The sequence below is a fragment of the Hippocampus zosterae genome, chromosome 8 (assembly GCF_025434085.1).
Source record: "Hippocampus zosterae strain Florida chromosome 8, ASM2543408v3, whole genome shotgun sequence".
NCBI classification, from domain to species: domain Eukaryota; kingdom Metazoa; phylum Chordata; class Actinopteri; order Syngnathiformes; family Syngnathidae; genus Hippocampus; species Hippocampus zosterae.
Window position 1 is genome coordinate 6,181,953 of NC_067458.1, and position 16,622 is coordinate 6,198,574.

Sequence of the window (16,622 nt, forward strand, 5' to 3'; positions counted from 1 at the left end):
TTACTTTATGGGTAACAACATATATATATCTCAACATATATTATTACACATGACATATTTGGTATGTCAGTACATTTTTTAGCAAGGATCATGCAAGTTGACACATATGATTTTCTTCCGGTGGGGGCGCATAAAATGATGTGGCAGCCGGATTTGGCCCCCAGGCCTTGAGTTTGCATATATATATATATATATATATCGCATCTCGCCCATGCGGATCCTTCTTCCTGATGGAAACATCAGGAAGAAGGAACATGAGAAACTCGAGAAATACCAAGGGCTCAGAGAGGAGCTGGAGAGAGCTTGGAAGGTAAAGGTGACAGTCGTGCCTGTGGTGGTCGGAGCACTCGTGGCAGTGACCCCCAAACTAGATGAGTGGTTGGAACAGATCCCGGGAACAACATCGGACATCTCAGTCCAGAAATGTGCAGTGCTGGGAACAGCAAGGATACTGCGCAGAACCCTCAAGCTTCCTGGCCTCTGGTAGAGGACCCGAGCTAAATGAGGGACGGACACCACCCGAGGGGTGAGATGAGGATTATTTTATATATATATATCAACCAATGATCAGCATTTCACAAAATACATAATTGACATTCTGCCAGTTTATTGGTGAAAACTGTTTTTGAAGTGGAAGCATTTTAAGTATAAAGGGCTCTTAATTACATGATTGTGTTGTCATGTCACAGAGAGGAAGGTGCCACAATGGCTATTTTTCACCACTGTAAATACACTGCGACACAAACAAAAGCACAAATCAAGTTGTTTATTGTATCTCTTTAATATGTCTGCAATAGCATCAGCCATGAAATCAGGTAATTGATTGTAAAGGGAAGAAAATAATGACTCGAATGGAGCCTCGGGGATCCCACTGGAATTATAATCTACAATACAATACATCTTTATTAATATGGTGCTTTCACAACAGTTGCAGCTATAAGAGAGTGCTTTACATTGCAGTTAACAGAAAATAACATTGATGTAACACAACACATAACATAAGACACGGACAGTCGTGCAATCGTAACCACTTCCTGCATACATATGATTTGTTGTTGAAAGCAGCTATAGATGAAAGAGGAGAGAATCAAAGTGTCCTTTCACCAGTGAATCATACTTTTCATGCTTAAAATGTGCACACATCTGCTACAAGCTCAGTTTGAAAGTAAACACAAAGCTGTAGCATCCATTGACGAAAAAAGAGATCGGTTCGGTTCACACCTCCCGTCCCATGTGAATCAGCTGCAGTTCTAAATACGCATCCGCGCTCCACGCCAATGCTCTGCTCTCCTCATCCTCAACTCCACAAGCCATCCATCTGCTCCAAAGCAGACTGTCCAACGGCGCAGACATCTCCGCTGAATAATGCTTTGAAAAATGCTGCACATTACAGGTGCAAAAAACACAAGCACCCTGGGGCTGTCCAACGGCGACAGTCAAATAGCACCGTTGTTCCCCGTCAAAATCAAAATCATCATGCACAGATTCTTCTCCTTCGACGGCCAAAACACTGAAAACAATCTACATCGTGTCCACACAAAGGACAACAAAAACCATCTGACAAAACAATAGACAAAAACAACAAAAAGCAAAGCTCGTGAAGAACTCTTGCCCGACGGCTGCCAACTACGGCACCATCTGGAAGATCATTTTCTACAGATATGTATGTGAGTGTGTGTATATAGATAGATAGATAGCTATATTCATTTATTAATTCATTTTCCGAGCCGCTTATCCTCACAAGGGTCGCGGCGGGTGCTGGGGCCTATCCTAGCTGTCTTCGGGCAGTAGGCGGGGGACACCCTGAACCTGTTGCCAGCCAATCGCAGGGCACACAAAGATGAACAACCATCAATTTTGAGTGTTCAATCAGCCTGCCATGCATGTTTTTGTAATGTGGGAGGAAACCTGAGTACCCGGAGAAAACCCATGCAGGCCTGGGGAGAACATGCGAACTCCACACACGGAGTCCAGAGTTGGAATTGAACTGCACTGTGAGGTCGACACGCTCACCACTGGACCACCGGGCTGTCTAGATATAGATTTAGATATAGATATTGATAGTTAGATAGATAGATATATAAAATGCATTAATATATATGCATTATTTTAACCTGGAAAACAGTTTTGATTCATAATCTGTTGTCACACATATTTAAAACCAAACCAATTGTGTCCTTGTGTGTGTGTGTGTGTGTGTGTGTGTGTGTGTGTGTGTGTGTGTGTGTGCGCGTGCGTGCGTGTCTGTGTCCTTTACAGCGCCTGACACCTGTAACATAGGAAGTCTTCCCAACGGTGGCTGCGAGTACCTTTGTTTAAAGGCACCCCAAATTACAGACCACTCCCCCAAATATACGTGTGCCTGTCCTGATGGGATGGAGCTGGGACCAGATATGAGGCGTTGTGTCACAGGTAAGTCTTGACTGAATGTAATAAAACAGACATCATACTGTACCAGGAATTCCAGTTGCCCAGCACAAAAGGTTATCCACCAATTTTCTATCCTGCTTTTTTTAGGGGGTTAAATGAGCTCTAGCCTATGATATCCCAGCTGTTCGAGGGGCGGGGTACACTCGGGGCTGGTCACCAGTCAATCTCAAGAAATAGTGGGGCTTAATTGAAAATATTGCTTCACATTGCTTGTATTTGGTGCCCTATACATCCCAATATAGCATCTTCTCTTAAATGAATAGAAATTTCAATTATTTTTTTTCCATTTGCCCATGAAATACATACTGTATTTTATAAAGAGCACATTCAAAGAAATAAAAATAAATCAATCACTAAATAAGTTGAACGAAACATGAATATCCAGTAGCAGGAAAAAGTCCCATTCAAAATATGTGGTTGTAGGACTTATTTTCAAGAATTCAGTGAAGTGCAAAGTGAACAGAGCAGGACTTCGTCACATTTAGGTATACCTACCATTTAACCAGGGTTTTGGCAACACAAGTTTGTCATCGTGTTCCCTAGTTACCATCAGGTTGTATAATGTAGCACTGTGTACTCAGCGCAGGGGGGGGGGGGGGGTCATTTTAAAAAAAGGGCCAGATTGCGCCCCCCACAACTCCCCCACAACTAAAAGTTAAGGCTCGTTTAACTGCTATTATCAGTAAACAAACCGTGACTTAAGGTTGTTTGTAAAATACTGACATCTTGGCCAATAAAAAATGAGACTATGAATAATATATCAATCAGATTATCTTGTTCTACTGTGTCATCAAACTTGAAAGCCTTTTGGTTAAGGTAAAAGTCCTGCAACTGAATATGCCCATCTTATTGTCCAAAAATTGCATGTAGCAGCTCAAACACGCCTGTGATTCTCGTGAGGATAAACGGTTCAGGTATTGAATGGGCGGGTTAAAGTAGAACTGCAGAGAAGTAATCATGCATGCTTTTGTTACTAATGTACTTCTACAAACATAAATATAGCTTTTTATTCAGTTGGGCCGTACTCAATTTTTATACTTTACCAAATCCTCTTAGGTCCCGGATCAGGCCTGCACACCATACATTTGACACCCCTAATTTACATTCTTCAATTAAAATAAAACCAATGGAGCAACCCCAGTATGGATCGAGGGAAATTCCACACAGTTGGGCCTGGGCCAATATTCAAACCAAGCGCTTCTTGACTGTGAGGCCGACATGCTATCCATTACTTCACCCTTAAGTTTGCAAAAGATATCACAATGTCATCACAATTATCAATTGCCAGTGATGTAATCATAAATACATCCATCCATCTATTATTCAAACACTTATCCCCACGAGCATTGTGGGTTACGGGAGCCTATCACACACTGAACTGTTTTCCAGCCAATCACAGAGCACACCTTGACGAACAACAGCCATTGACACTCACAATCTAGGAACAGTATATAGAGTCTCCGCTGAACCTAGCATGCATGTTTTTGGAATGTAGGACGAAATCGAGTTTCTGGAAAAATACATGCAAGCATGAAAATTTGACACAGGAAGGAAGGCCACAGCCCAAAATCGAACCCCTCACCTTTGTACTGCGAGGTGAAAGTGTTAACCAGTCACTTTTAATAAACATCATTTTTTACCATCTTGCAGCTTTCAAATTTCCACTTGGAAAAAAAAAGAAAATCAAAAATTCACCTGAGCGCAAGATGTGCCAGGTAGGGCCATTGTAATTTTGGGCTTTATTGTCCACAGCATGGCAAGACAGAGTATAACCTCAATGTGGTGACATACCTTTCCAGATATGATACATTTAACGAAAGCTGATGTTTATTTTTTTCTGTTTCTACTATATAGTGCGAACAAGAACAACCACAACAACCGTTTCTACCACCACCTCTTCGACAACATCTATGACAAGTACAACAACAAAAGCCACCTCTGTTCCCAAGACAACAGTCCCATCCACAACCACCACTACTGCATCGACCACACTGATGACCACAACAAGGCATCTGACAACAGCCGAACCCCCACAGAAACCCAGGGGGACCTCCACCGAGCTCCTCCGAACACCTGCTTCCACAAGCACACCAACCAGTTCCAGTAGCACCAGCCAGACATTGCAATCTCCTCACACACCCCTACTGGGCCCACTGGCCCCCAGCAGCATTCATAAAGAGAGCAACGGCAACCTGTCACATAGAGGTAAGGATCACCCACCCAAAGGCAGGGTCTATGCAAAGTGCATTAAATCATGTTAAGTGACGATGTGCATGCTGCATGTGTGTTCTGTTTGTGTGATATGCTCTGCAGAAACTCCTGCCATGATTGTTCACTGCCATCATCACAGCAGGCAGAACTGAACTGCCCCATTAAAAAAATAACGTATTTTCCGCACTATAGGGTTCACCAAAAAGTCTTCCATTTTCTTAAAAGCTCACCGATCGTCTTAAAATCCGGTGCGCCTTGTGTGTGGTCATTACGGTAATATGTCGACTCCAAAATGGCTCCTTGCTGGAGACATGCTTACAATGTTATAACTTGCTGTTGGTTCAGTGAACGGTGTGGCTGTGGCGTTGTTTTTTTTTTTAAACAATCTCAACAAATGCAGGTATGTCTTTGTCCCTTTCCGTGCCTTCTCTTCTTCACTTCGACTTGAGAGGCATTCAAGACCGCCTTTAAAAAATGTAAACTAATGATTACTTCAATGAAACTAGGAAAATTGAAAATAATACATCAAAACTGAAAAGCAAGCGAGGATATCAGAAAATAAATTCCATAGCCCCCACTACAGAATTTATATTGTGATTTACTCGCTTGGTTTTCCGTTTTGATGCATTATTTTTAATTTTTGTAGTTTCATTTAAGTACAGTAATAGTTAATTTACGTTTTTCAGAGGCGGTCATGAACGCCTCTCGAGTTGAATGGAAGGGGCTTAGCACCATCTAGTGGAGGCATTGTAGATTGCACCTTATAATGCGATGCGTCCAATGTATGAAAAAATATTACAAAATAGCCATTCATTGAAGGTGCACCCTTTAGTGCGGAAAATACAGTAATAATAATTAATCTCCCATTTTCTTTCTCGAAATTCTTTATCTTGAGTTCTATCTTGAGGAATTTCTTGGCTGTACATTTTCTTTCACTGGTTGCTTTACTGTCTATCACTCTCACTCCCGCACACACTCACATACGGTACAAGGCTTTTACTCGGTCTGCTTGCAGTTCGTCCCTCACTAGAACGAAGTAACAGATCTGTCAACTCATGAACAACAGTCCCCACGGCTCCCTCTACTCACCTCCCGCCACTTTGTCCTCACTCACTTTTTATGACAGCGTCTCTTAGTCTTTTCCTCCCTGCCTCCATCCTCCCGTTCACCCCTCACTCACACTCTATAACTCATTCGAACATAAATCACAAATTTCATCATGACTTATCAGAAAAAAAATCAGCTGTTTGTTGACTAGTCAAACACCGATAGTGCTTTATAACTGCTTGAACAATGTTTGAAAAAGCACTATGCATTAATTGTGTTTGAAAGAAGAACAATGTTGGATGGCAGAACAAAACAAAATTGATATAGCTCTGCTCTGAAAATTTCACAGGAGTATAAACCTTGGGGAGTAGCGGAATACATGTTTCCGGCGTTCCGTATTCAGGATACAAAAAAAAAAGTTAATGTAATCTCATACCAATACAGGAAAAAATGTAATCAGATTACAGGTTCATGTATTAAAAATGTGGATTAGTTTACTGGATTACATTTTTAATGCAGGAATATGTGCTGCTCGATCCCTGTACCACCAATGTGGATTTGTATGTGTTGCTGATGATAGGTCAGATTAGTTTTCAGTCTAAGAGACTCTGCCGAGGCTGCCTTTTGTCACCCATTCTATGAACACCTTTATTGACAATATTTCTTGGTGAAGATGAGGTGGTGTGGCAGTCCCGTTTGGTGACTTTTGTTTTGCCTCTCTGCTTTTTACAGATGATGTGATGATGATATTGTTGATTTATTGAAACCACAATCTCTTACTAACGCAGTCCACAGCCAAGTATGAAGCAATCGGGATTAAAATCAGAACCCCTGAATCTGAGATTGTGGTGCTCAGTTGGAAAAAGTTGGGAGTGCCCTCTCCGGGAGCGGGAATGAGATATTGCTCTTAGAGGAGTATTTCAAGTATCTCGGGGTCTTGTTCACGAGTCAAGCCAAGATGTGACGGGAGAGCTACAGGCGGATCAGTTCAGCAGAGATGCGGAGTCTGTATCAGTCTGTTGTGGTGAAGACAAAAAGGCAAAGCTCTCGATTTACCGGTCGATCTATGTTCCAACCCTCACCTATGGTCATGAGCTTTCAGTCATGACCAAATGAATAAAATCCCGGATATCCCTTTGCGATAGGGTGAGATGCTCAGACATCGGGTAGATACTCAGAGTCAAGCCGCATAGAAGAGCCAGATGAGGTGGCTCGGGCATTTGATGGGCATTTCTCAACTTGCTCGTTTTTGCCACCCCACTTGTCCCCAGCCCTTTTTGGAACGTGTTGCTGACATAAAATTCTAAGTCAGTGTTTATTTGCTAAAAACAGCAGTTTATCAGTTGTTCGATTAAATATAGATTGAACATGACTTGCAAATCATTGTACTGTAAGACAACGACCCAATGTCATTGGAGTTAGGTCTGTAAATTTTACATTATATACTACACTTGAAGGTAAAATAAGGATGAATATCGACCGTTTTGTAGTATTTTGCAAGCAGGTTGAAAATATGTTTCTTACTAGCTACAGCAAACTTTTCTTTCCCCTCTAGCAAGTTATTTGGGGATAATTTTGCAAATAATTTGTCACATCTCTCTCTCTCACATTTTCTCTCTCCCCGTCATCAGCTGCGGGTGATCACTACCTCATAGGCAACAACATCACAGTAGCTGTCTTGGGGATAGTCATTCCTATCGGTGAGTTCTCTCGACTCTCTTGTTTTGGTGTTCTGGCTTTTGCTTGCCTGCTTTTCCCTTCTAGCTTTTTCCTCTGTGATTGTTGCGTGTCGATACCGTATGCATGCGTGCGAATGTGCGAGAATGCACGAGTATGACTTTTAAAAATATTTTTCTCCCACCTTGCCTGATTTAACTGACCTAATCCATGTGTTAAAACAGTCAATATCTAAGGGGGGCCTCAGTGGTGTTCCTGTGGAAAATATCCACTGGTTTGCTATTATTCAACTACAAGCCCTGACTCGACCTATGGCTAGAGGAAGCCATTACGAGCCAGTAAGCTCATTAGTCAGCGATGGCCTTTGTAATGTCCACATTACAGCCTGTCATGAAGAGGATTCAAGCAAATGGGGAATTCTGTTCGTTTTTCCATCACACTTGAATAGCTGCAAACAGCATTAAGTTCCCGCTTTGAGCATACATTGTTCTCTAACTGCCATGAGGCACTGTAACCCAAGTTAATGTATTTTCCGCACAATAAGGCACTTTGCCGTATAAGGCACACCTTCAATGAATGGCCTATTTTAAAACACGTTTGCCATGTAGTGCACACCACATTACAAGGTGCATAGAATAGAAGCTACAATTGTGGCTGTAGTTGCGTTATGCATCCACTAGATGGAGCTATGCTAGAGGTAATACACTACAACACAATAGAGCTTTATTTATAAAGTGTTTTCACAACCGCTGCAGCTGTAACAAAGTGCTTAACAGAACATTTACACAAAAAATCCATACAAGAAATCTGAATGTTGATCCATGTATAAGGCGCAACGGATTATGAGGCGCACTGTCGGCTTCTGAGAGAACCGAATGCTTTTAGGTGCGCCTTATAGTGCGGAAAATACAGTACACTAACACATCAACACTACTACCTTAGGTTGGCAGATAAAGGCCAAGCAAATACAACCACATTCTATTTGTAAGTGTGTAAAAAAAATGGGCTCCTTAGTTGCTCTCCTCTGGTTCATGCATCATGTACTGGTGACGAGCACATTAGTTAACTGTGGTAACACATGTGTGTGTGTGTGTGCGTGCGTGTGTGTGTGTGTGTGTGTGTGTGTGTGTGTGTGCGTTTGTATTCATGACATCTCAGGACAATTTTATGATAACACACCTTCACAATGAGGACCTGTGGAAAAATGAGGACATTTTTCGCGTCCTCATATTTCCACGCAGTCTACACTACTCTAGAGCTCACGAGGATACTCCCACACCAAAAATAAGTGATGTCCTGAAAGAGCACAATTTTCAGAAATTGTGTGTTTAAGTGTGTTTAACTTTCGACTCACTTTTCATTTGGAAAACTAGTGGCCAACTTCGGTACTTAACACACTTTTAACACACTTTCAGTGACGTCATTGTGCAGGACCTCAAATGTCATCTTTTTCGGACTGACTCACACATTTTCCCCGCCCTCGTCCTGATAAGTCACATCAATTAGCAGTCACACAAAATCCAACATGTGAAGCAGCCAGACAATCCTACTCTCAAACACGACCACGCGTGGATGACCATCGGGTAAGCAATTCCTTTTCATTTATCTTACCGTAACATAGAAGTTGTTCAATATAACCGTGTTTAACAGTGCCCACCAAAGGTAATATCATTCAATAAGACAGCTAGCTAGCTAGCTAGCTCGATCGTTAGCATGCTAATAAGCTTCCAGTAAAAGTAATGTGGACATGTCCTGCAGGCAAGGTTCTGGAAAACTTTTCTAAATCTTTAACAACACAGTCTGTGGAACTTGGTTTTGGTACCATATGTTTATTTCAGTGCAGTATTTGTTTTATTCGATTGCAGTTAATTTAAATTAGTTAGTACAGGTAGCCTAATGAAAGTGGGCCAGGCACTTCTAGCATTTACGCTAAGCCCGGTGTATTTACACTGTTTATTCTTGTGCTGATTCAATTGTACACCGTTTCAATGAAAAAAACAAACAAACGTTTGGAATGAAATTATAGCAGAATTCAGCTTTGTTGGTACATTTGGTCAAGACAATATTGTGTTACTCTATTTTAATTTTACATTGTTATCTGCCTGACAAATGGTTTGCCCGAATCTATTAGTCTGACCAGCAAATGTTTGATGAAATGAATTTTTGTATTTTTGAGGAAGAAAATAATATTCCTTTGGCTCAGTACTTTTTGAGCCAAAATAAGTGCTGCCATAATATTGTGCTTGCTTGTCTGGCTGACTTCTTCTCACTTTCCATTGTAGATGTTTACTGGTGGTGATAATGTCACAAAGAAGAACCAGACTGAGCCCTGAATCTGAGGCTGCTCCTTTTATCTGGAGTCAACAAGCCTTGTTTGAAAGCCCAGTGGATCAATGATTATAAAGGTATGCTATCAATCTACCTGCTATCTAATTCTTATGGCTACCGCAAGCATATGACAAGAGCTGCAACCAAAGCCTGTCACAGTGACAGATTTTATTCGTACATTGTATTTACCCCAAAACTGTCACAATAAACAGCATATTTTTTATGCCATTGATCATATTGGAGCAAAAATAATTGAAGTACTTTTGAAGAAAATGTTTAGCAGCCATTATCATTCAATTATTGAGAATATTGTATTGCCATGTAGAACTAGGAATATCTTGGAATGAAAAAATAGAAATAGAAATTATTCGGCTTCTGTTAAAATATTGTGCTTCACCAAATATCACAATTCATAAAAACGCATACATCCGTAATAGTCGAGGAAAATTAGATGCCTTTAAACTTCCTTCATAATGCTTATTTCACCTGATTGAAGAAGGCTGTGGTAGCTGTTTGACAAATCCACATTTTTATCAGCAATTTGTACTGCCCATCAAAAGTCTCTACTTAGTTGAAAACAACGAATGGTCACCGGAATTATTTTTCAGTCATTACATTGTTTTAGTCTGAAAGAGTATGTTTCGGGTGTTGTCTTTATTATTTGAACTCAGTCATGTCTGTTGTCCTGAAATTGTTAGCTATAAGAGCTGTACAGTGGTAACTACCATAAAGAGCCGGCTTGTGCTGTGTATGAAGTTTAATTTATTCAAAAGTCATGTAACTACGACATATTTCTGACACTCTATGGTTGCTATAATGTTGATTTTCATGATTTCAGTCATGCCCTCATACTTCCCAGTTACTGTAGAATACTTTTTAGAATATTTCTGATACTGTAATGTTGCTGAAAAACCTGAGTGTGATCAGGTGAAATGACTTTTGTCTGGACCTAACACTGGAGAGCCTGTGTTCGAATGTCCCGTAATGGCACCGTAATGGTGTTATGTTGCAGACACCAAGTGACGGGATCTTGACTGAACCTTCTGGAGACCAAGAAGGGAGTGAGAGATCCACTTCATCCTTACAACAGGTTACTACTTCTTATCATGATATACTAGGTTTGAGTTTTCAGCTTTCTTTGACAAACACAGGAGAAGTTATAAATCAGAAACATGGACTCTCCATGATTTCAGTCGTCATGTCCTCATATTGCTTTAGACCTGAAAAACCTGAGTGTGTTTCAGGTGTCATGACTTTTGTCTTAACCTAACTCTGGAGAGGCTGTGTCTAAATGTCCCCATATTGCTGTTCCACAGAACTGAACAGTGTTAACTTTCTATAGTGTGGTATATTCATCCCGAACTCTCCCGTGAGCAATGTTCAATGATAATTAATATTTATTCATTTCTTAACTGGTCAAAATGAAGAATGCTGAATATTTTGACACCGTAATGTTATGTTGCAGACACCGAGTGACCTGACTGAACCCTCTGGAGACCATGAATGGAATGATAGATACACTTCATCCTTACAACAGGTTACTACTTCTTGTCATGATATACTAGGTTTGAGTTTTCAGCTTTCTTTGACAAACACAGGAGAAGTTATAAATCAGAAACATGTACTCTCCATGATTTCAGTCGTCATGTCCTCATATTTCTTTAGACCTGAAAAACCTGAGTGTGTTTCAGGTGTCATGACTTTTGTCTTAACCTAACTCTGGAGAGGCTGTGTCTAAATGTCCCCATATTGCTGTTCCACAGAGAAGAACAGTGTTAACTTTCTATAGTGTGGTACATTATTCCCAAACTCTCCTGTGAGCAATGTTCAATGATAATTAATATTTATTCATTTCTTAACTGGTCAGAATGAAGAATGCTGAATATTTTGACACCGTAATGTTATGTTGCAGACACCAAGTGACCTGACTGAACCCTCTGGAGACCATGAATGGAGTGAGAGATCCACTTCATCCTTTCAACAGGTTACTACTTCTTATCATGATATACTAGGTTTGAGTTTTCAGCTTTCTTTGACAAACACAGGAGAAGTTCTAAATCAGAAACATAGACTCTCCATGATTTCAGTCGTCATGTCCTCATATTTCTTCAGACCTGAAAAACCTGAGTGTGTTTCAGGTGACATGACTTTTGTCTTAACCTAACTCTGGAGAGCCTGTGTTCGAATGTCCCCATATTGCTGTTCCACAGAACTGAACAGTGTTAACTTTCTATAGTGTGGTATATTCATCCCAAACTCTCCCGTGAGCAATGTTCAATGATAATTAATATGTATTCATTTCTTAACTGGTCAGAATGAAGAATGCTGAAACTTTTGACACCGTAATGTTGTTATGTTGCAGACATCAAGTGACAGGTACCTGACTGAACCCTCTGGAAACCAAGAATGGAGTGAGAGATCCACTTCATCCTTACAACAGGTTACTACTTCTTATCATGATATACTAGGTTTGAATTTTCAATGTTCTTTGACAAACACAGGAGAAGTTATAAATCAGAAACATGGACTCTCCATGATTTCAGTCGTCATGTCCTCATATTTCTTTAGACCTGAAAAACCCGAGTGTGTTTCAGGTGACATGACTTTTGCCTTAACCTAACATCTGGAGAGCCTGTGTTCGAATGTCCCCATATTGCTGTACCACAGAACTGAACAGTGTTAACTTTCTATAGTGTGGTATATTCATCCCAAACTCTCCCGTGAGCAATGTTCAATGATAATTAATATTTATTCATTTCTTAACTGGTCAGAATGAAGAATGCTGAATATTTTGACACCGTGATGTTATGTTGCAGACACCAAGTGACCTGACTGAACCCTCTGGAGACCATGAATGGAGTGAGAGATCCACTTCATTCTTACAACAGGTTACTACTTCTTATCATGATATACTAGGTTTGAGTTTTCAGCTTTCTTTGACAAACACAGGAGAAGTTATAAGTCAGAAACATAGACTCTCCATGATTTCAGTCGTCATGTCCTCATATTTCTTCAGACCTGAAAAACCTGAGTGTGTTTCAGGTGACATGACTTTTGTCTTAACCTAACTCTGGAGAGCCTGTGTTCGAATGTCCCCATATTGCTGTTCCACAGAACTGAACAGTGTTAACTTTCTATAGTGTGGTATATTCATCCCAAACTCTCCCGTGAGCAATGTTCAATGATAATTAATGTTTATTCATTTCTTAACTGGTCAGAATGAAGAATGCTGAATATTTTGACACCGTAATGTTATGTTGCAGACACCAAGTGACCTGACTGAACCCTCTGGAGACCATGAATGGAGTGAGAGATCCACATCATTCTTACAACAGGTTACTACTTCTTATCATGATATACTAGGTTTGAGTTTTCAGCTTTCTTTGACAAACACAGGAGAAGTTATAAGTCAGAAACATAGACTCTCCATGATTTCAGTCGTCATGTCCTCATATTTCTTCAGACCTGAAAAACCTGAGTGTGTTTCAGGTGACATGACTTTTGTCTTAACCTAACTCTGGAGAGCCTGTGTTCGAATGTCCCCATATTGCTGTTCCACAGAACTGAACAGTGTTAACTTTCTATAGTGTGGTATATTCATCCCAAACTCTCCCGTGAGCAATGTTCAATGATAATTAATGTTTATTCATTTCTTAACTGGTCAAAATGAAAAATGCTGAGTATTTTGACACCGTAATGTTATGTTCCAGACACCAAGTGACCTGACTAAACCCTCTGGAGAACAAGAATGGAGTGAGAGATCCACTTCATCCTTACAACAGGTTACTACTTCTTATCATGATATACTAGGTTTGAGTTTTCAGCTTTCTTTGACAAACACAGGAGAAGTTATAAATCAGAAACATGGACTCTCCATGATTTCAGTCGTCATGTCCTCATATTTCTTGAGACCTGAAAAACCTGAGTGTGTTTCAGGTGACATGACTTTTGTCTTAACCTAACTCTGGAGAGCCTGTGTTCGAATGTCCCCATATTGCTGTTCCACAGAACTGAACAGTGTTAACTTTCTATAGTGTGGTATATTCATCCCAAACTCTCCCGTGAGCAATGTTCAATGATAATTAATATTTATTCATTTCTTAACTGGTCAGAATGAAGAATGCTGAATATTTTGACACCGTAATGTTATGTTGCAGACACCAAGTGACCTGACTGAACCCTCTGGAGACCATGAATGGAGTGAGAGATCCACATCATTCTTACAACAGGTTACTACTTCTTATCATTATATACTAGGTTTGAGTTTTCAGCTTTCTTTGACAAACACAGGAGAAGTTATAAGTCAGAAACATAGACTCTCCATAATTTCAGTCGTCATGTCCTCATATTTCTTCAGACCTGAAAAACCTGAGTGTGTTTCAGGTGACATGACTTTTGTCTTAACCTAACTCTGGGGAGCCTGTGTTCGAATGTCCCCATATTGCTGTTCCACAGAACTGAACAGTGTTAACTTTCTATAGTGTGGTATATTCATCCCAAACTCTCCCGTGAGCAATGTTCAATGATAATTAATATTTATTCATTTCTTAACTGGTCAGAATGAAGAATGCTGAATATTTTGACACCGTAATGTTATGTTGCAGACACCAAGTGACCTGACTGAACCCTCTGGAGACCATGAATGGAGTGAGAGATCCACTTCATTCTTACAACAGGTTACTACTTCTTATCATGATATACCGTATTTTCACGACTATTCGACGCATCGTACTAATGGCCGCAGTCTCATTAATGCGTGACATTTCTGTATTTTACACATACACAGGACGCATCGTACGAATAGCCGCAGTTCTACAGTGGTAAAACATACGCCAGCTTAAACATACGGCATGCATGCGCGCACTCTAACACGTTAGCTTGAAGCATACGGTAGCATGCCAAGACATACAGATAAGATAAAAACACGTTTTTAAAAAGGCAACGAAAGCAGAACTGAGTTCGGGTGTATTTTATTTAGCCATCGTACAATGTTCTCACGTTTTCGATCAATCATCACCCAGAAATCCATCAAAGTCCTCATCCTCTGTATCAGAAGCAGAGGACTGCACATCTCAGTTGTCATTGAATGCATCACATGCTAGTGTGAGTTGCTACGCATTGCCGAGCGGAAAGAAGGAGTAGCAACAGCAAAGTCAACATTTCTCTCATGTGAAGCTTTCCCACATTTGAAAGTAAAGAACAGAGCGAAACATGGTGGCAGCGCGCGTGTGTGTAGGAAGAATTGAACAATTGTGCAAGTACCGTAATCCATCAAAAACGCCGCGTTCCCTCTCGTTGTTGCGTATTGTGGCGTAACTCGCCGAGCGCTGCCTCTCACTCTTTGTAAAGTTGTGTTTGCCATCGATCATTGTTCCCATGCTGTTCGCAACTTTACTTTGAACGCCCGGTTGATGCCAATGTCCAGCGGTTGGAGTTCTTTAGTCAAGCCTCCGGGAATAACGGCAAGCTCAGAGTTCATTTGCTTGACTTGATTTTTCACCGCTGCTGTGAGATGGTCACGCATGCCAAAAGCATAACCGGTGGCTTTAAGTTTTAACTGAGCTTCGTAGGCATGTCTCTTTGTCGAATTTATTTTCAGGGGTTCTTAGAAACCAAAACCGGAGTTGTTTTGCAACAATGCACATTGCCACACGCTATACAAGTGTTGGTACTGGCTTGAGGCGTCCACGTACACGCCCACCCTTCACCATTGGCGGACTAGCTTGTCTGTCCTCTCTCTCCCTCTCTCTCTCTCTCTCTCCCTCTCCATATATGTATATATACACGCCCACCCTTCCCTGATTGGCCGACTTCTTTCACAGTCACTTCCGCCTTTTCTCTATATAAACGGCGTGTCGGCTGTCAGTCAGATTTTGGAACTCAGCGCATATAAAGGACGCTCCGCACCATAAGGCGTCCTGTCCATTTTGGAGAAAATTTAAGACTTTTAATGGCGCCTTATAGTCGTGAAAATACGGTACTAGGTTTGAGTTTTCAGCTTTCTTTGACAAACACAGGAGAAGTTATAAGTCAGAAACATAGACTCTCCATGATTTCAGTCGTCATGTCCTCATATTTCTTCAGACCTGAAAAACCTGAGTGTGTTTCAGGTGACATGACTTTTGTCTTAACCTAACTCTGGAGAGCCTGTGTTCGAATGTCCCCATATTGCTGTTCCACAGAACTGAACAGTGTTAACTTTCTATAGTGTGGTATATTCATCCCAAACTCTCCCGTGAGCAATGTTCAATGATAATTAATATTTATTCATTTCTTAACTGGTGAAAATGAAGAATGCTGAATATTTTGACACCGTAATGTTATGTTGCAGACACCAAGTGACCTGACTGAACCCTCTGGAGACCATGAATGGAATGATAGATACACTTCATCCTTACAACAGGTTACTACTTCTTGTCATGATATACTAGGTTTGAGTTTTCAGCTTTCTTTGACAAACACAGAAGAAGTTATAAATCAGAAACATGGACTCTCCATGATTTCAGTCGTGATGTCCTCATATTTCTTTAGACCTGAAAAACCGGAGTGTGTTTCAGGTGATATGATTTTTGTCTGGACTTAACTCTGGAGAGCCTGTGTTCGAATGTCCCCATATTGCTGTTCCACAGAGCTGAACAGTGTTAACTTTCTATAGTGTCTTATATTAATCCCAAACCCTCCTGTGAGCGATGTTCAATGAATAACAATGTTTATTCATTTATTAACTAATCAGGATGAATAAATTTGAATATTTCTGACACTGCACTGTTGCTATGTTGCAGACACCAAGTGTTCCGATCCTGATGAAACCTTTTGAAGATCAAGAAAGGAGTGGAAGATCCACTTCTTCCTTACAACAGGTTACTACGTCTTATCATTATATACTAGGTTTGAGTTTTCAGCTTTCTTTGACAAACACAGGAGAAGTT

At 40.6% G+C, this 16,622-nt stretch overlaps 1 protein-coding gene and 1 long non-coding RNA gene across 6 annotated transcripts in view; both read left to right on the forward strand.

Moving 5' to 3' along the window:
- lrp8 (low density lipoprotein receptor-related protein 8, apolipoprotein e receptor) overlaps positions 1 to 16,622 on the forward strand; it is a 179,551-nt gene that overhangs the window by 153,720 nt on the left and 9,209 nt on the right. For 4 of the 5 annotated variants that reach the window (XM_052073346.1, XM_052073342.1, XM_052073345.1 and 1 more), the window contains exons 15-17: positions 2,260 to 2,412; positions 4,285 to 4,635; positions 7,320 to 7,388. In XM_052073346.1, the coding sequence (XP_051929306.1) occupies positions 2,260 to 2,412; positions 4,285 to 4,635; positions 7,320 to 7,388 (573 nt within the window). The remainder of the gene's footprint in view (positions 1 to 2,259; positions 2,413 to 4,284; positions 4,636 to 7,319; positions 7,389 to 16,622) is intronic. The other variant, XM_052073343.1, reaches the window with a different exon arrangement.
- LOC127605765 (uncharacterized) lies at positions 11,617 to 13,422 on the forward strand. The gene is made up of 3 exons (XR_007963661.1): positions 11,617 to 11,677; positions 12,056 to 12,133; positions 13,404 to 13,422. It is a non-coding gene; the product is annotated as an uncharacterized LOC127605765 (long non-coding RNA).